The sequence below is a fragment of the Phodopus roborovskii genome, unplaced genomic scaffold, assembly GCF_943737965.1.
Source record: "Phodopus roborovskii unplaced genomic scaffold, PHOROB, whole genome shotgun sequence".
Classification (NCBI taxonomy): domain Eukaryota; kingdom Metazoa; phylum Chordata; class Mammalia; order Rodentia; family Cricetidae; genus Phodopus; species Phodopus roborovskii.
In genome coordinates, this window is record NW_026126567.1 from 28,456,845 (window position 1) to 28,478,241 (window position 21,397).

Here is a 21,397-nt window from a genome sequence, read left to right on the forward strand (position 1 = left end):
ATCATTACTTAATTGATAATTTCTAACCAGAAAAAGATGATTACTTTCCACTAGGAGACTGTTTTCGTTTTAAAGGGATACCTGTTGATAAATTATTCATAACAGCTTTCACCCAAAAGAAACATCAAGGAGAGGGAAAAAAAAAAAAACCAAAGCAAGTGGAAAAACAATAATAAAATAATAACCACCTGCCATCTGGCTAAGGCACAAAACAAAGAAAAGCCTTGAGAATGAAAGCATCCGTCTCCTTTCCACTGCAAGCAAGAGGGAGGAGGTTCAGGAGCTCACCCTGGACCAGCCCAGCCCCAGTCCAGAGCCTGGCAGCTCCTCCAGCTTCCTGCCAGTCACTCCTGGAGCCTGCTGCCATTGAACCAGGAATGTCAAGTTCAGTTCCTTACTTCATGGCATTCAGCACCAATTTTTTTTTTTAAACACAGGACAGGCGAACCGCAGCTATAACCAACCTGCACTCTTAGGAGAGACAGAATTGAATTGAAAAATAACCCTAAATAAAAATAAGGAACTTAAGGTTTGATTATACCTCACAAGCCAGTTTAAAAAAAAAAAAAAAAACTGTACTTCAAATACACCAAAAGAATTGACTTGATTAGAATCAAGAAAAAAAAAATCCATTGTATCCATGTTTTAAGTCCAAATCATGGTTAAATATGTAAAGAAAGTATAAAATAAGTCAATAAAGGCATTACATCTATATCTTAATCATTTCATTTTAGCAGAGTTGAGGCTAAAAAAAAACATCAAAGCCCAGGACTAAGTGGGAAAGCATATGATTTTTTTCCCTTGTTCTTTTGTTAAATTGTTTTCTGTAAGTTTTCAGAGGTTTGTGTAAAGTGTTGCAATGGATTCTTAACCACATTCAAATAAACTAGCCTCATTTTTCCAGGACCAATCTCAACAATGCCCTGATTTATTCTATAAAGATTAAAAGCCAAAATTCAAATGAATCTTTGGTTGTTTCCCCCCCATTGGTTTTTCTATTGATAAATGTTGAAGGTATTTTAAAATTGAAGTGGAGTAACAGAAGCTTCCTTCTTATTAATGGCCATGTCCTAACTAATTTTCTAGTTCAACTGGATTTTATGTCAGCAAACCTACGGAGGTTTACATCATGAAGTTGTCTAAAAGAAACACTATGCCTAGATTTTTCTGCAGAAACTCTGAGGATGACTTTGGTTACTACACCTTTGGGTCCTATATCTTCATAAGGCATTGCAATGAAGGGATATATCAGTGGACTCCTTATATAATTGCCATATTCTTGCTACATACTAATGATAAACTAAGTGGCACTTTGATTCTATTCTTATACCCATCTGTAGAAGGAAAACACAGATTAAAGAATCTTAAATATTAAGCTTTTTTTTTTTTCAGATAAACCCGGAAATTGTCTACTGATTTGCTGACATTCGTCACTCTTTTGACCAAGCATGGGAAACCTATTGTGGTACCTTTAGTTTTCTCTTTTGTTGAAAAAGATGGGAATAGTTACAATGGAATAATAATTTGAGTAGTTTGTACCACTCAAAATAATATGGGGCCCCAATATCTTTCTGAATATACATGAATTACAGAACAAAAACCTAGGCAGACCCTTGATTCCAGACCCACAAAGCTAGCAAAGTCCAGCCATTAGGAAAAGGATCTTTCTCTGGACAGGGTCTACTTCTCCATAAGAGCTATTAAAAGATCCGACATGTAGAATGGCATTCTGCCTGTTGAGAAAATTGGAAACCCGTACCCTCATGCATGTGCACAGCATTCTCCAGTAAAGGAGAAGGGCAAGAAGTTATGGAGCAGAATCATGGAACAAAGATAATTCAGTCAGACGGTAGTGTTGGCCCTGTGTGTCAACTTGGGCAATTAAATTCATTCAACTGTCAGTTCCCTTTATTAAATGATTTCCCCTATTGTAAAGCCATTGAAGATGTGCATTCTGTTTGTCCCTGAAATTTAGCAAACATTTTTTTTTAACGTGTCAGTACACTTTTCAGTTTCATTAAGAGATATAACTATGTAACATTGTAAAGTATACAATTTGGTGCTTTTAGTATATGCGAAGATCTGTAACCATCACAAATTTCCAATTACAGAACATTTTCATAGCCCTAATTAAAACAAACACTTTCATTAGCAGGCCATTCCACATTCTCCCCTTTCTCCAGAGTCTTTAACATATATTTTGTCAAAATAAGGTAAACCTTACTATCCTACAGCATGTTCAAAGGAGTAAATCCCATTTTCTTCTCTGCAGGAAAACATGAAAAGAGCCTGTTAAATTTTTCACTATCTGTAACTACTGACTTCAAATTAAATCTAAAAATACAATTCTGACTTCATGATTATAACTCAAATTTCAAAGTGCGGTTTCAAAATAACACATAAAACATGACTGGGGATTCTCAGTGTCCTCAGGCCTCAACACTGATGAGGTCCCACTGCAACGTCCTGGCTAACTTCTTGCCTTACATCACAGCAGACAAGAGGAAACATTCCCATCTCCACCAGCAAAAACACAAAACTACTGCTAAACACACTTCCCTGTGAATTCGGACACTGTGGTCTCTAGGGCCATTCCTCCTGCCAGGGAACAGCTTTCAGGAGAGTGGGTTTCCAACGTGGTGGCTCCCTCTTTAGGAAGCAGTACATCCATTACAAATGAAAACTTTTCTTTTCTTACATATAAATAAGGCTGCCATTTCCCTATGGCCACAGCCTTATTGATGTACATAACTATAATTTAAGAATGCCCATCATCGTCAGGAGGGGAAAAGCAGGTGTGAACAGACAGATTTTTCTTGATACTTAAACATCCTCCCACAAAAATATGTCACAGGGAAGTCTCTGCTCTGCATAGAGGTAATTACACCCCGAGTCGTTCATGGTGTTTCGTATTTTCGTTATATTCTGAAGACTTCCACAGATTGCTCTTAAATAGAATTCAAAGTTGGTCAAAGTTTGTTTTTGTTTTACCCCAATCAAAACTTAAACACACAAATATAAAATGTCAAGTTCCTTGACAACATTCACAGTTTCCAATTAACTTTAATGATTAAGTGCATGACTTTTCCAAATCACTCTTCTGAAGGAAAAAGAAAAGTGTGAAATGACACAAGAAAAGATTTCTCCCTGGAGTGTCTCCTTACAAATGACCAAAGTATCTGCCAGGGTGTGGTTTGAGAATTAAGCACACTGATTTCTGGATTTCTCCTGTATCAGAGTTGTTTTGTTTTGTTTTTGTTTATTTGTTTGTTTCACAGATAGTATGACAGGTAAAAAAAAACACCAAATACATGAAAAACTAGTTTGTATTTTACAGGAAAGAACAAAGGACCAGCAATCTAAAAAGCAAAACCACACTAAAAAGATTAAATATTTCCTCTCTTAAAAAGCTTTGTAGAAGGAAAAAACAAAAACAAAAAACTATGTATTTTGAAAGCAAAGGACTTTAAGAAAGGACGATTAAATAAACATTTATCTGAAAAACAACCCAGAAGGTAGGATGTCAATTTGGTAATAACAACAGCACATTTCATTTGAAAAATCAGAAACTTTATAAAGACAAAAATTCAAGTTAACATCCCTGTGATTAACTCTAAGGCCGCTTAGCCAAGAACAACTTTCTGCACTTAAAACATAAAACTGTCAGTTTCCTCTGCTAGGAGACAAAACACACAAAAAGCAAACACTCAGTGCTATATTTTCCTAGACATGAAAGACAGAACTAACCTTACCGTTCACTCTGGATATTTCTATCCACTGTAACTGTCACACCAGACAGAAGGAAAGTCAGTGGCAAATCCCAAACTTAGGAGCCACCTTAGAAGACAGTTACTATTCTAGTTTATGTTAATCCCAAACCTTGATGAAATTGCAATCCCTCACCGAACTGTACTAGCTCTGTAGACAAACATGCTAGCAGCTTCTGCTTGATGCCATTGACTAGTGCTACAATAAACAAGCAAAACTCTCATAAGACCTCCAAGTACTGATAATGTAATAGTTGGTATTCACATCTTGGGAATCTAAAACATACTGGTGAACATTTAAAGTACTCTTTCTTCTTCCTTACATCAAGATACCACATGTTTCAAGCATCATCTGTGATCGAGTGGTCCAATTCATACTTACCAATGTGGGATGCTGAGTGGGTAGAAGCACTAACTAAAATTGCCTTAATCTTTTTTGCCAGAAAAAGTGGTACTCATAATTATTTCCAAACTATACCACAACTTTATTTAATTGTATTCGGCATATTTCCTCACAGAGATTAAGTGTCAATGGCCTCCTCAAGAGCAAACAATAAAATCAAATTATTGTTTTGCTGTATATAAGCTTTGACTATTTCCTATGTAACTGCCCTTCAAATATAAATATCATAAGGAAATGGAGATTAAAATATCCTCCAGCTAGCACATCTGTCCACTAAAAGGGGAAATTCTCAATCCTTTCAAAAAAAAAAAAAAAAAAAAAAAAGTTTCTCAAAAGAAAAACCTGCTGGTAAAGCATGGTAGAAGAATCCAGAAACCACATGATGCCTGGTCTCAGCACAGTTTTCTTCAGCATCCTAAAGGCAGCGACATCATGTGGCCTATAATCTCTGCTTACCCTTCTGAAACTCATCCAGACAGTTTTCAGAAAGGAAGGATTCTGGTTGTACTTTCAAATGCCAAATTAACTTAAAGAACCTTCCAGTCCTGAAGGGAAACAGCGTAGTAGCACAGAGGAAACTACACTCAGAATGCTCTCTCACATGAAGCCAGTGACCCCAGAGGGGTTTATCTAAAATTCCCAAGAACCACAGGCTAAGAGGTCAAAGCTTTATGTGTCAAAAAAACGTATAAATGAATAAAGGCACATACTGCAATAATGTCTGAGTCTACACAACCCTTTCCCTTATTGTTCAGAGTACCCAAAACCAGAAGAAAAGAAGAAAAAAAATGAGGAAAACCTGCTTAGGCTAATATCTACCTCTAATTCTCTTATTTATTTTTATCATAGTGCATGTCAGTCACATTTTGAAGTATTATTATCAATGATATATCAAAACTTCCAGGAAGTAGGAAGAACATAGATATATTTAATTAAATGTTAAGAATTTAATTAAAATTAAAGAGTTAAGATTTTGGCAAAGACAGCATGGATGATAGGTTTATTTATAAAATATATACATATGATTTTTTTTAACCTCAGGCATAAAGTTTTCTAGTGACAGCTTCCTAGTTTATAGTGTATCAAAGTATGTTTTAAAAAGCACTATGTGTTACAAATAATTAGGGCATTCTTTCAACAGAGTCAATTATCCTAAAAACATAACATTTTAAAACAGAACAAGAGTGATAGCATAAAAAGTCAAGTAAACTGTTTATTGTAATTGGTGTTTTGGTGGCAGTAAGGTTCTTATTGTAACTTCACCACATCTTACATTCAAAGGGTACAATTTTAATAAAAAGAAAAAAAATATTCTTAACAATTTACTTTAAAAGTGTAGAGTACTTTATGCTTCCAAGGCAGCTTTACCTAGGTCATTTTCTACAAGGGGAGCGGAGTTTGCAACAATAATTACAGAGTATATGCATACAAGAGTGAATATAATCATTTCTGATTTTTCCATTAAATATTAAAACTGTCTAACATAAAAAGTCATCACCAAAATAAAGAAGACAGATGATATATAAAGGCCTCAAAATTATATAAAAAAGTTAACTAGCAAAGGAATTACTACTTGTCCAGAAATGAGAATACTCATTGTAAAAGTTTAGTAGTATGGACATTGATTACCCTTAACTTCTGTCAATCGGGTAACATCAGTAAAGTGGCCTGGACTCTCTTTCAGCAATCATTAAAGACATAACAAGTAAAGCAAAAACCAATAACAACTCTTTTCAAGACCACTTACATATTCAGAACGCCTTAGTAGTGAGAGACAAATAGACTCATCTCCCAACATCACATAAAGTAGAATTTGTCTTACATTTTCTTTAGTCCATCTCTCTTTCTTTGAGAACCAAAATTATAACTAATTTAACTCTCAAACAGATTCCAGGGTACATTAAATAACAGAAAGGGATGTGAGGAAGATTAATGTCATTTCAAAAAAAAAAAAAAAAAAAAAAAAAAAAAAGTGCAGTTTGATAGAATGCCAGGTAGTGGCCTCTCACAAGAAAACACAAAGGTGTACACTTACTACCATGAACTCAGAGGTACATGAGCTGTACTAAGATAGTAAATTCTGTCACTTTTGCACATAAACCTATCTTGTAATAAAGAAGTTTGATTGCCCACACCAACTCTGCTATATGTATTCACATTCATTTACACGGTTTATAGACGTGTCTCTGATTCCTATATGAATACATGGGGGAAATGATGTTACAATCCTCATGAATGCTCAGAAAGTCATACTATAGAATCTAATCACAAAGGACCTGCTCTATTCTTGGTGTTCACTGATTTGTAAACTTCATAGTCTAAATTCTATAACTAAAACCAACTCTGAATGAAAATATTTTTATTCCTTGTTTTCTACATCTAAGACTTTTTATGTTTAACTTATGTATTATCCTATATTGAACTCAGTCCCTGTTATAATACTGAAATTTAAAAAAAAAAGTAGTAACAATATCAATATACTTAAAGCTTGGGACATAAACATTCAAGAACACGAATGTATATTATACTACTCAGTATCACAACTATAAGTAATTAATAGGTAAAGCAATCATTAAGACAAGTAAGACAGTTATGCTCCTTTCAAACTAAAGAAAAAAAATAAAACAAGAACTGTGGGCATTAACATTTGCTTCTTGTGATATCAACTATACGAGGCTTAAAGGGCAGACAATGAATCATCTGTTTATTTAAGTGTTGAATAAATGAATATATGCTAAGTTCTGAGCCGACTTTAAAGCATTTGGAACATTTTCCAGAGCCTATTTTGACTGTGTCAATTACCTAGTTACCGACGTTGTTGTATTATGTTGCTTGATGAACTAGGACATCCAGCAACCCTCAAACCAGTATTACAAGCCAGGCAAATAGCATCACATTTGGGTGACGCAGAGAATCCATCACCCTAGGGAAAAATGCATAGGCTCAGAGTACAGAGTCTTTACATGTTCCATAATATTTCTGCATAACGTTTTAAGCTGATGGAACTGCAAACTGCGAAGTGCCAGCCTATACCACCATATCTTCAGAAAAAGCACTGTCACTCCACTGTCACTCCCCACAGAAATGAGACTTTTTCAGGAATGTTCCCGGAACACTACTTAAAATACACAGTGAGGGGGCATTCTGATTTACAGGGTGCGCTTTTTTTTTTCCTTCTTTTGAAATTTCTTAGTAAATTCTGAATGCATCTGAGTGCTATGGAAACGACTGATTCATCATGTTTAACCGCCACACTCACTTCAAACTTCTAGCTTTAAAAAAACAAACAAAAACAAAAAAACAAAACAAAACAAAAAAAACAAGTCATGTTTCTCTTTAAAAAGATTCCCTTTTAAAGCACAGCAGGTCATGATTTAGCACATTAAATTCCACCATCAAGGTGGATCTAAGTATCACATACATAAAATATAGCTCCAAGAGTAGGCACACATTGCTGCAATAATTCAAACACAGTATAGTTACGGCGGATGTACCAGGAATCCACAGGCTTTCTACTACAGACCTCCGCTTACACTGTAGGGAGCCTCCCAATAACTACCAAAGAATTATACAAATCAAAATATGTTACCTTTGTTCAAACAATACTGCTGCTCATTATAGAACAGAAAACACCATCCTTAATCGCTCAGGAAGCAAGATAGAGGTGGATGCTTAGAGTTGAGGAGGTGCAGAATGGTTTGAGGCAAAACCGAAACATATTGTTTAAGTGAACCTTAAGGGGAGGGGAGGGGATCATATGCGCAATTGATGGATTTTTTTTTTGTATCATCTTCCACAATGCCTCCCCTTACCCCTCCCCACCATTCCACAATAAACAGGCTGCTGATATTAAAGGACCGCAACTCCACATACCTCTTGCCTTTTCCCTTCTTGCTAAACGTAAAGACAATCCACAATTTTGAAGTACCAAAGCAACATTTAATAATAATAATAATAATAAAACTCTCATGTCAGGCATACTTATGGCTTGAAATTTATGCTTGCAAACTTTCTAACACGTATTAATTAAACCAAAGCTGAATCCAATAAGTATGCACTATGCGAATATATATATATATATATATATATATATATATATATATATATATTCTTTAGTTCTTTTTTTTTCCTAGAAAATACTTAAGCAAAGGAACAGTTATTGAAGGAGGAATCTTTCAGTACAAGGCTGAGAACAAATACAGCAAATCAAAACTGTCAAATTCCTAACAAGGGAACACTCCAAAGCTATACTATAATTATAAATGTACTATTGACTACTCTTCCTCTCATAGACATGTCATTTTTCAGGCTACATTGTTCTTTAGGAACTCCCTGGGTCTGCAAGGAGTGAAAATAACTAACTCACAGATGAAATTTGCTATTACAACAAAGACTTAAACCTCAACGACAGTTTGTGTCACACACGTCGCTACTCAGTTCGGCCCCACAAATGGGAAGAAGGGCCCCATTTTTGGGTGGAGTAGCTTTTCCCAAGGAAGGAAATACTGACACATTTTTTTTTTCTCCCCAGAAAGATTTTTCTGCTTGCCAACTTCTGAAGTTGGCCCCTGTCAATCAACATGATCAAGTTGTCTCTTAAACAAAGTTTTATTTCCCTGTGCAAATTCTGTAGAAAGGAAAAGAATATTAACATACTATGTGATAAATACAGCTTAAAGATGCCACTTAAAATTCTAAGGGTGAAAAATGAAACACTTTCAGTAGGAACACACTGACCCTTGGAACTTATGCTTTCAATATAAAACTGCATTTTGGTAACATTTCATCTATTTTCCTTCCTCTGAACATAAAAAAAGATTAATGTCATAATTAAATGTCCATATTTTAGGCTCTTGGTAACAGGTGTGGCATTCTCTATATAAACATATTCATTGACCTGTCACCATTGATAACCTTCATTAATTAATCTTGATTGAAACAAAACTTGCGCCCCCTCCTGCCTTTCAAATAGTAAAGAAATAAGGTAACACAAAAACCCAGTTTTGCACCAAGCTCTCAAACTGTTTAAATTATGGCAACCTCAAATTCACTAGCCATCACAGAGAACAACTGCAAAAAACACAGCAGAGCTCAGCAGGGAAGTTTTAATAACAGATCGAAAAACAAGAATAAAGATAACTGTATCAACGGAGCTTTTCTTCCTCAGGCTATGAGCCCGTTCTTCCTTGAACTTTTTTTCTTTAAAAAAAAAAAATATATATATATATATATATTTTGGCCACCAATACCAATGCAGAACATTATTAAAAGTTAAAACTACCAATTACTTCTGTCTGTTCTTTTAAAGCAAAGTTTGGCATGACGTCAGTTGGTTTAAAGAAAACAAGAAAGAGGAGAAAAGCAGGAGAGAAAGTTTCCTACTTGTATAAACTGAACACCAGGGAAGGTGTCTAGCCACTTGTAAAGTATTTACTGCAGGCTTTTTAAAGAGCTAGCAACGTTTTAAAAATGAAAAGTTTTTTTTTTTTTTTTTTTTTTTTTTTTGTCCTTTTGAATGCAACACGCTGAAGGGCCAAGCCTTAATGTTTGTATTTCAATTATACCTTTGAATCAGAAAATTATTTCAAGGATGCTTCAAACCTGAAGCACACTGATAATTTCATCTTTGGTTTTTTTGGTACTTGAAACTGTGCTCTGAGGGGGCAAAAGGAAGTGAGAAAACAAAAAGACCTCAGCGTGGTGACCCAGTGATAGTTCCATAGCTGCTATCATTATAACAGGCTTCTTCTCTTAACTGGTCCTTAACAATTCAAATAATGTTCAGTGTCTTGCAAATTCAGTAAAAGCATTTCCTTAAGCCCACAGACCTCTTTCTAACCTAAATCAATTTCCCTATCATTATACCCTACAGAGAAACAAACCAAAGGTTTGTAAATTCACTTCCCAGGGAAATAAGAGCCATCAAGTGATATAAAGACCCCCAAAGTAGCCATAATTGTATCATTTGAGGCCTCACTTATTGAGGTCATCTATAATAGAATATTTGATACAAATAGCTTTGAAGCAACTTACATTTAAGGAGAAACCAGGCTGCTTACTCTCTGCCTGCTTCTGAACAGTAGTCTAAAAACAAATCTCCCTATTTTGGGGGTACTTACTTCAGTAGACTGATCAAAGATTTTAGGAAACAAGTGATTTTGATAATAATAAAAAAACTGCTTAGTTTTTAAAATGCAAATAATTTTGAAGCATGTGAAGTCTTTTTTATACAACAAGTACACTTGGAAAACGGTGTTAAATTACTGCTTGGTAAAGTCAAGGTAAGTATCTTGATATTATATCTACCAGGGGTCCACTAAATCCCAAAAATCCTGTTTTGACAGCCCAATTCACTCCTTTCCATACATCCAAATAAATGCGGCTACCCCTTAGATAAGCAGTCTAGCCAACGCCTGTCTATGCTATAGTTTATTCCCCCATATTTCAATCAACAATAAATAAGAAAGCTTAACAAGAATAATTAGTTATCAATAAAATTAGTAATCATAACTAGAAAAAGAAAGAAGAGAAACCTGTTACCTGAAAGCTGGACAAGGCTGAACAACAGAAAGCAAGCTCATACAACTTGCCTGTTCTTTATCAAATTGATTGTAACTCGTGAGCTACAATACTTGAGACAGAACTGTCTGAGTTTATAGTTTTCTATGCCTGCCAAAAACAGATGCAAGCTACCACACTAGCTGTCCCAAGGAAACTAAATTAAGCAGAGGCAAATACCGAGTGGAAAGTTGTCAGTGTGTTGAATGAATGGCTTCATTTTACACACCAGAGAATATCTTCATGGGGATGTGTGCTAATGGCAGCCAGTCATTTTATTTTAAGTTCATTGCTTATTTCAAAAATAATAATTCCCTTGAAATCAATTATAGACACCTGTCCACAACTCTGTGAAAGTCGATTTTGTTCCAGGTACAATAGCACAGTGTTTGGATATTATTGTTTGCTCTCAAATGACGTAGTAAAGTACAAATAATTGTAATAATTATAATATATATATACAATTATAGAAAATATCAGGAAGTCGGTTATCAGTGTTGACACTGATTTCAAGCTCAAAATAAAGTTTTTACTCTAAAATAATCTATTTCAAGTTCTTTAAAAATTTTTCTTTTATTTGTATTTACTTCAAAAAAGATAATATGAGCATTTACTAAAACCTCACATCCTAGTCTTATTTCTTAGTTAAAAAAAATATATGTATCTTTAGAAGCAAATCATGGCTTCTATCTGCACATGGACACGTGTACATTTAATAATAATAATAGAAACATTAGTAAAAGCACCATTAGAATACTAGGCTCTTAAAAGCAGTATTCCCACCGATGCGTTTACTTCCTTCCATGTTTGGAAGGTTTTCTTATGAATGAATATTTCCTTATGCATCTTCCAGAGTCTAACAGTGAATACTAGAATAAGTTCAGGACTTAAAAGAAAAGTAAAAACAATGCCAAAACCAAAGTAAGGGTCTGTGTAGGTCCTTCATGATTAAATGCACACCATTTGGATACCAAAAGGGTCTGTATGAAAGTATCTAGAAATTTCTATAAAATCATTCACAATATTAGTAGTCAAAGTGGGCAGCTCTGAACTCAACTCAGGATTCACAGCCACTCTGGCAACTCTCCTCCACACCTTTCATGTCAACTCTAACAAAGGACAAGAGCTGCCCAGCACCACAAACACCAACAGAATGTACAATTCCGGAGTGACAAACTTTTCTGCCAGATACTTCCTTCCAGTTTTTCGGAGAATGCCGGACTTGGTTATCATGCATGGAAAAGTATCCCATGCTCACAAGCAAAAGGTGCATTGGGAGGCTACCAATATCGGTTCTGGAAATGTTAAGTATTAGTTTGTCATAGAGTACTGATGGGGCTTCCCAATGCCTTACATTTGCAGAAATCACAGCAGGACAGAGTCGCTGTAAGTCTGTTTCCACCTTTACAACTCTGTTTTCACAGTACTAATACCCGGAAATAACCATCCAACCAGCATATTCACGGCCCTGTCTGTTTAACTGACTGGTGATGTTTTAAATACAAGTGTACAGCTTTAAAAGGAAGTCATGAAATATACCGATGGATAAATTCAATTAACGTATAAGTTTAAGTTGGGAAGTTTGCGCAGGCCATTAATAAACTTCCACTCAAAGGTTAAAAAAAAAAGTCCTCAAAATGTTGGTATCATTTCCAGACTGTCCTATCAGCATCGAAACTTACAGGAAATGCTTCATCTTCCCATACAAACCATGTACTTATTCACAAGCCTGTCATACTTGGGAAAGGAAAAGTGGAGGAAAGCAGGCCACATGGTGATTATTTCCGAACCTTTGCTTTTCCACACGAGTGCTACACTAACTGGGAGAGCCTCAGAAACAAGTGAACAGAATGGAAGAAACTGCCCAGCTGTGCGATTAGAGACTTTCCTTCTTTTTGCCCAGTCAGGGACCTGCTTGTTAGCTGCAGGACTTTCCTGACGGTCCCTAACATCTTTTACCCTGGCAGCCTTTTCTAAATGATCAACTCTTTCTAAAACCTGCAGAAAAGGAACTCTGGGGTGACTGGTGGGTTTGCAGTCAGGAGTTTACAACACTCTGAAGATTTAAGCACTGTTCTTTTTATTTTTTTTTTTTTTTCTCTTCCCCTTGAGCAATCAAATTTAGCCCAACAAGGCCTAGAATGATGAGTTCTGTGTAATCTTGTCTCAGGCCCTTATCTGTATTTTTGCCTTTGTACTGATTATCTCTTCCAGGCCCTTTCCTGCTCACCTGGAGGGCTTACAAAAGTTCAGTGAAAAGGCCTAACTTGTGCCTGATTTCATTTCTCCGCTCGGCCCCTCTCTCTTCACTTACCTTGCTTAAAACGCTAGCGGTGATTTCCCAAAACCGGATAAGGATGGATATTCTATCTTAATTTGGATTCATCATTAAATCCATGGCTCTTACTCAAAAACTTTCAAAGGATCAAATGTGAGGCCTAAAAAGATATGGGGAAGTCAGCCAGGTCCTAAAATGTAGTAAGCCCAAGCAAGATTCTCTGTGAAGCCCCAGTTAAGTCCTCTCTGGTCCCTGGTCCTCTCACTTCAATAGCTTTAGAGTCTAGCGCTGTAAAACAGTTAGTGACTTCCCTGGTGAAAGGGGAAAACACCACCATCTCAGACAGGTACTCACAGAAAAAGCTTTCCCAGCCACAAAAACAGCTTTGCACTTCAAACGGCTTCAACCTCTACTTTACCCTCAAATTATTCATGGGGTCCTATAATCCTGGAGTTATTTGGAGGGATAGAGGTGTTTGCCTTGGCCCTTCAAACATGCGTTTCAGACTCTACAGCCCAAACAGGAACTAGACAGAAAGCAAAGAGCCTGTCTGCCTGCGTGTCCCACCGCTGTCAGGCGTTTAATCACCAGCCAGTGTCCCCTGACCCGCTCGACACATGGCGCATCAACCGCACCGCAGAGGAAGTCTGAGCCTAGCTCAGCCTCTACGGAAGCTCCCTAGCTGGAAGGCCCTGCCTCATGGTACCGACAGGGCACAGACCCCTGGGCCCAGGCTACCCTGAGCTGCCCAGAGACGGGTATACCAGGGGATGCCACACTCTCTCCCTTTAGCCCAGCTGGGCCTTTAAGAGAAAAAAGTTTGAAGCCTGGCTTTGCAAACTAAACTCTTCAAAACCAAAGCCAGTCTATGCTGTTTTGCCACTTTGAGGGCCACTCCAGGACCCCCTCGGAAACCCTCCCGACCTTCCCAAGTTCACCCAACTTACTACTCTGCATGCCGGTGCCTAGTCTGCTCCCCGTTTGTCAGGAGCCCCCAGAAAACTTGCAGCAGCGGCGGCGGCGGCCCCTCGGGTCCAGCCACCTCCAGATCCTCTGCTGCTCCCGGTAGGAGAGAATTAAAATCAGCCAGCAAGAGACAGCGAGGGGGGAGTGGGGCTGGGAGGGGGAGGGGGCACCGGCCTGAAACTTCTTTTTTTGGCAAATCGGGATTTGTTTTTCCTCCTCCCCGGCGGCTGAACTTGACCCTCCTGACTCTGGGGGCTACTGCAGTTTGAAGTCTCTCTGGTTTCCAAGGCTCAGATGCCTTAGACCCAGCAAAGAGGGCAGAGGAATTGGGGTGGGGGGGAGTGAAGGGGAACAGAAGAGAAGAAAGAAAGAAAGAAATCACACGCGCAAAGAGGGGGGGGGGGAGGAAGAAAGAAAATGCGTGTGAAACCCGAGAAGCCTGCGCTTGGCTTGCAGCAGACTCTCTCCCTCCGCTGTGCTTTTTTTTTTTTTTTTTTCAAAGAAAGTCACTTTTAATTCCCAGGGCTCCCCGCTCGCGATCGCCCACATTTTGCGCACACTCGCGCGGGCGCAGCGCTGGCGGAACGGCACCCCGGCCGGCTGAGCCCGCGCCCCCCGGCCCGCCCGGCTCCCCCTTACCTGTTGATTAATCGTCAGGAACACCCTCCGCAGCCCGAAAGATGGTGGCGCGGCGGCCAGAGCCATGAACCGTCTTCTGTTGTTTGCAGAGTTGATCTTGGATTATTGGGGGGGGGGGGGAGAAAAAGATCTTTCCTGCCTCCCCCCCTTTCTCTTCCCTCCCCCCCCAGGAAAAAAAAAAGAGAGCGCGAGAGAAAGAGAAAGGAAATAGAGCTAGGATGTGCCCGGTGCCGGGTGGGAGAAGGGAGGGGGTGTTGTTGGGGTTTTTTGTTGTTGTTGTTGTTGTTTAAAAAAAAAAAAAAATAGGCAGAGGCGAGGGAGCGATCAGCAGGACGCGAGGTCCGGAGCCACCAAGCAGCAGCGAAAAAGAGGACGCTGGAGATAGCAATGAGATCGGGTCTTTATCAGAAATGTTATCGCTTGTCAGGACCTCACTCTCCGCGCATTACGTCAGTTTCAAGACACCAACACTATTAATATCAAAGGAGCCTTCGCGGAGGAAAGCGCCACCCCAGACCCAGCTCCCTTAAAGAGACAGGCGCGTCCCCGCGCCGCCGCCGCCCCGCCCGGCCCCGAGCACCCGCCGCCGCCGCCGCCGCCGCCGCCGCCGCTGCCCGCGGGACCGGCCGGCCGCGCCAGCCCGCGACAACTGGGGACCGCGCGCGGCTCGTCCCGCCCCGCCCCTCCCCCACCGGACGGGCTGCGGGAGGAGGGAAGCTGGCTGGCCTTGCCTCGGGGCCTGGAGGCCGGGACCTACCTTGGGGACGCGGGGGGCAGCGCGTGGCAGCCAGGAAGACGCTGCCCAGACCCTGGTGATGCCGTCCTGGAGAACGCCAAGAACTCTCAAAGTGTTTCTCTCTCTCTCTCCCTCTCCCTCTCTCTCACTCTCTCTCTCTCTCTCTCTCTCTCTCTCTCTCTCTCTCTCTCTCTCTCTCTCTCTCTCTCTCTCTCTCTCTCTCTCTCTCTCTCCTTTTTTTTTTACCTTTCCCTGTAGCTCTCAATTAGAGGAGGCAGGATTTATGCATGCGTGTGCGCCCCCCTCCCCCGCCCTTTATCTGTGGCTGCAAGTCCTAGGACACCTCGGCCCGTGGTCAGGATTTCCCAGGCTTTTGGATGGTAGGAGGGCTTCAGGAGAACAACTTGAACTCTGTCCTGAGTTGGAGAAGTGCGGGCTGAGGTTGCTATGGTTTTCTGAGCTGAGAAGCCAGAAACTCAATGGGTGCTTTAAGGGGTACCACAAAACAGATAAAATGGGGACATTATTCAGCCACTGCCAGGTTAATCCATGCTGGTTTGGGGGGTTTTCGAGGCAGATAAGGAACTCTGAATCAGGCTAAGATATTCTTTTTTTTATCACCCATCTTGTTGAGAGAAATTGCCTCAGCATGAAGTTCATGCAATGAGCAGGCTATCTTTCCCTTTAACTTCTGAAGATCAACAACTCATAAAACATTACCAAGATAGGATTCAAAGTATAGATGAAAAAAAAAAAAAAAAAACGAAGTAAACATTCTTGGGCGTTTGGACTTCATTTTCTTCAGTTAGGTGACTTTAAGTGAATGTTTTTCCTCCACTGAAAGACAGCTTAAACCAATTTTGTGCTAAAAGGAGAAACATCCCTTTCTGAAGTACAAAATGATTAAAATTAGAATTTTTTGAGAGGTGCAATCACGAATCTGTGAGAAGCTGAAGGTGCACTGATTTTCCCCAGATATTTTTCACCGACACCTCGTGTATCTTTCTGCATAAAAGATAAGTGTTTTCCAGACATGCTACCATAAGACGTGAAAAGGACAATCATATATGTCTGTGTACATGTATGTAAATGTATATATAAACCTAAAACTGATATCTGCACTCTTAGAACCTCCCTCCTTTTCCTAAATGATCTATATTTTCACTTCACATACTCAGGCAGATCTGCAAGCCCTTGGTCTAGACATGCTAGAGAAGCATGTCCCATACACTGATGAGTAGAAAAGCAACAATTCTTTTGCAATAGAAAAACTAATCAGGTGAAGAGTAATCAAAATACAGTTTCACAATAAGGTAACGATATATTCCCTAAAGGAGGGAGAAGACAATGGTGACTATATGCATAAAATGATTCATTTGGCCATCAGTTTATTTTTTTAAAAACAGAATTGGATGTATACATGGCCCTGAATATAGGGAAATTTACTATGAAAATCTTCAATAAATCTTACAGTCAATTCCTATTGACCACCTGCATATTTCCACACTGGAGTCATTTAATACTGTCCACCACCAATTTCCCCTAGAAAAGGTATTTCTATATTAAATATAGGCCTTTTATTTCCTTTGCTAAGTCATAAATTAGCTTTCTGGCTTTTATGGAAACATTCAGGACACAGCGAGAAGTAGTTTTATTCAGAAAAATAATAAGAATCGAAGTGAAAGATTCTTTGGCCATGACTAACTAAAATTAAGTCAAATAAAATTTGAAATACACAGGAAAGTAGCCACACTGCCTGTGTTGAAAGGGTTAACAGAACTAAAACTGCTGAGTCTGGTATCTAGCTGATAAAATCTGAGACAACAGCATCTCAGCAAAGTTAAACAGTACAATTTATCACAAGGATTAGTGCCCTAATCTCCTACTGCTCCCCAAGATTTAAATGACATTTTAAAAGGGGAAGTGATCTTCCTCCCAGTCACCCTCAAATCTAAGGCAGTCATTGAGAGTGTAAATTCACACACATGAAACAATCATTGATTAAACTGGCTCAGAAAAAATTAAATTACACGCTTTTGCAAGCACAAAACCCTTGAGATGGCTGGTGTTTTTCCACCTGTAATAATACAAAATCTGACCATTAAATGTACCCAAATTATATATTATATGAAAAAAAAGTAAAGCCAAAGGTCTAGGGGTGAATTATGTCCTTTAATTGAAAGGATAAAGTTACACTCCATGTACCGAAGCCAACAAATCCATGGTCACTTAAAATTTTACTGAATGAAGTTTCACAGACTCAATTTTGCTAAAGTTTGCCTGACAAGTAAAAAAACAAAAAGTCTTCATGTTACTTTTTGTATTTTAAGTTAGGATAGCCAATATTAAAATGCTGTTGTATCAACTTATTTACATCATCCTGCAAAGGCCTGTAGAGAACCTAATAAAAGCACAAATACTTTTTATAATTTTTTCAAGCAAATTACTTATTTATTGATGCAATAATTTATGAAGAAAATTTTTACCTCATGCTTTAGATAGATCACATATGCTCTTGATTGACACAATATGTTTACGCTCAAAGGCCCTCATAGCATTTTTTAACTCTAGTAGGAATATTTCAAAACAACCAACAAATACATGAGGTCATAATTGTTTGACAGTTGTTTTTAATATATAAACCCACTTATGTATATTGTTTTCCTTCAAATGTTTATTGATTTGTTTTTCTAGTCCTGACATTTGCATGGCACAAAATGAATTAGAGAAAATATTAAAGATTTATTTACATTTATTATCTTCTCCTGTCAAACATGTGTAAAGCTTTTCAAACCATCCTCACACTTCTAGAGCAATAAATTTCTGGACAATGGAGAGAGGACATTAAAAACCACAACCTGAGCTTTTGTAGGATGCCTCAGAAAATAGGGAGGATTTGAGGAAATAAAATAGCAAAACAAAAGAAGCAACTTGCAACTAAAATAACGTCTTAAATAATCTGCCATCCTGCTTTGACTTCTGGAATAGTCTATTGTGGCTGAACCATCCATCAAACAGTTCCTTGAGTTGTATTAATGCTATTATTTTCTCAGAATGACATAATATTCCCTTTCTGTTGTGTTATTTCAGTGTCTGTCCCCCTCTTTCCTTGTAGTTTATTCAGTAGAGATACAAACAGGGATTAGCAATTAAGCACAGGCATACTTGTTCTACACTTCCAACCTTTTAGCACACAACTTACTCACCGGTACAGTGCCTGTAATCACAATGCTTTTACCTGATGGAACATGTATTTCAGAAATGTAATCCAACTGTTCAGCCTAAGACACCATAAATTGGAGATTTCTAAAAGAAACCTCCAGGATTGACATCCCTTGGTCATACATGCCTACTACTTTCACTCACACTATCAAGAAATAACCTATTATTTGATCTCGAGACCATGCAGCATCAAAGGAAATGGAGGATCATTTTCCCTCCAGCACAAAAAAAAGCAATTATTGAAGTACTCCACCCTCCTTCAAGGAGAGACCTGAAGGAAGAAAGCAACATCAAGCATAAAGTCTGCATCTACTTCTTCCCCCACTCACACAGCATTCATCCTTTAAAACCAAATGCTCCTTTTGCACACACTGTACACATTTCCCAAACTACCTATCGCTAAGCACCTCTGGGTGAATTTATTAAAGATAAATTTTGCTTTAAATATCCTGTATCTGGTATTCAAAATCACATTTGCACTTGCCAATCCTCCCTTTGCAGTTATGAGGCAAATACCTAGTTAAACAGATGGGCCTTGCAGCCCACCCTGAAAGCCAACAAACATGAGCTTTGTTTAATTAAAAAGGGCAACAAATTTCTGAGGTGTAGACACACACATGTGTGCATACACACGGCATGAACACACGAAAGAGATTCCTGACTGGTATGCTCTGGGAGAAAAAAACGATGACACGGCGTTTGAGTTTGCGTTCCGGTTTATGAATGTTCAACCAGAAACTATCCACCGGAGTGAAAGTACAATTAAATGAGATCATTCAGCGTAATCTTTTAAACTAAACCACTCTGAAAACTAGCAATGCTAACTCCAATCTGCCAACCAAGAGAGAGCACCTCTATAGGAAAGAATTCCGATCTAGCTCTGGCCATGACAAGGGAGTGACCTATGCTGTCCTCCATAATTCCACCCTCACTCCTACTACCTTTCTTTGCTGTTTTCTCCTATCCATCCACCCGGGACTCCAAACTTCACACACTTTCCTCTCGCTTGCAAATAACCAACTTCAACATCTGATTGTGCCTTAATTTTTAGATGGGATTCTTTGCTGGATTTTCAAATGGGATATGCCTAATGTGAGAGCTGGAGAAGAGGCTGTCACAAGAGACAAAGTGAAAGGAGGAAGGAAGCCCATTGTTATCAAACATGTGACTCAGCCCAAGCAAAAATCTTCAGAAGTTGGCCCTCTCTGGTCTTTAGGAACCCCTCTGTCAAGGGCCCCACATCTAATAGGATAGATAGTCCTCCCATAGATCCTTCTAAAAAGATTTTTGTATCTACTCCCTGCTTCCCAAGGTCAAGTTTTGGGCTTTCCAACACCATGCTAAAGAACTTCTCCTCCCTTGCTCTCTCCATCTTTTCTTTATCAGACAGAGCAAGCAGATCTGTTCATTTTTCTCTGTGTCTTCAATCCCCTCGAGAGAAAATTGCCATGAATCTCTAGTGCCAAATCAGCCCCAAAGAGCTGATGACGTATGAGTCTTTCTAAGATGCAGGCCAAAATGCCTTTCTTCTGTCATTCTACATATGCCCTCCCCCACATGGGGGCCTGTCTCCTGACCTTCCAATTGACTCATCTTTCCCTAGATATCTCTGATGTTTTCCAGTGCTTGTCATATACATACTTTTACACCTTACCTGGAAAGCTTTTGAAGGCATTTCAGGTAGTTTTCTATCTGAGAATGCTGTTTCTTCCTTAAAAAATGAAAGTTTTCTGGAAAACCCAGGGTAGAATCAGCCATAACAGAACTAAGCTTCAGACTGGCTTCCTTCTGACTTTGGGTAACACATGGGTCCTGAGGAACTGGGAGATGATGTCTACTACTCTACTGCCCTCCACTCCTAAACTGCAAGATTCTTGAAGACAGAAGACCATGAAATGATAGTGATCACGTGATCTCTGTTAAAGAGAACATGGAAATCAGAATCATACCTTTAGAAACACAAGAACCTAAGTTTCAAGCACTGTGCTGTTAATTCTTTTAAATTAATTCTTTCTCCCCCCCCCCCACTTCTTCTCTTCTTTCTGATCTTTTTCTTTAATGCATATGGGCTGATGCCTCATGTGTCAGTTGTAGCCTCTGGGTGGTCTTCAGCTCGGCAACATATTTTTGGCAATGAATCAGAGGAGATCTTTGTCTTCCTCTGAAATATTGTCTTCATTATCATTAAGTTTTGGTTCATAATTCTGTGCTGCTCTAAAAATAGTGGGTTGTATGATTTTTTTAACGAAGTCGCAGGCATCGAAACACAGGGGTATATAGTAAATAAGGTCAAAAGCTCAGGGATTTTTGTATGGAAAATGGATTGTTTGTAGTTTCAGAAGCCTTGGGTGCAAGACAGGAAAGTTCTGAGTGCAATGCAGAGATAAACAGTCTCCAAACACAGATTTCAAACATCTTTTCCCTGTGTTGCTTAGTGTCATTATATGAAATCAATTTCAACACGAGTCAGCCCACCAGTACCTATTAAGTTTTGCTTAGGTTAGTTCCACATAAGCTGATCATTACTGACATTTAATAAACACTGTACATTCAAACCTACAGACCATAGCATACAAAGCATTTCAGAGTATACTGTGAATCCAGTAGAAGAATCCAGTGTTCACAAGACCGCATGCTTGGGTGTGTTCATGTCTGCATGTGTACACTAGGAGTCCACAATCATCTCATTACCAGCTTCTATTTGCTTAAAATTCTTTGAGATCTCAAAACTAACTGACCTTTGTCTAATGCTTATTACCTAAACTATTGGATAAGACAACAAAAGATAAATATTGATCATGATTCTCTGTCTAAAAAATCTATCAGAT

The 21,397-nt window shown here is 38.7% G+C and overlaps 1 protein-coding gene across 7 annotated transcripts in view; it reads right to left on the bottom strand.

Annotated features, from left to right (window-relative positions):
* Trps1 (transcriptional repressor GATA binding 1) overlaps window positions 1-15,879 on the bottom strand; it is a 228,205-nt gene extending 212,326 nt beyond the window's left edge. For 2 of the 7 annotated variants that reach the window (XM_051202671.1, XM_051202663.1), the window contains exon 1: window positions 13,954-14,230. In XM_051202671.1, the coding sequence (XP_051058628.1) occupies window positions 13,954-13,963 (10 nt within the window). In that variant the 5' untranslated portion in view covers window positions 13,964-14,230. Of the gene's footprint in view, window positions 1-13,042; window positions 13,167-13,953; window positions 14,231-14,611; window positions 15,157-15,593 lie in introns of those variants that run through there. The other 5 variants (XM_051202666.1, XM_051202665.1, XM_051202667.1 and 2 more) reach the window with 5 other exon arrangements.
* Between the last annotated feature and the right edge of the window lie 5,518 nt (window positions 15,880-21,397).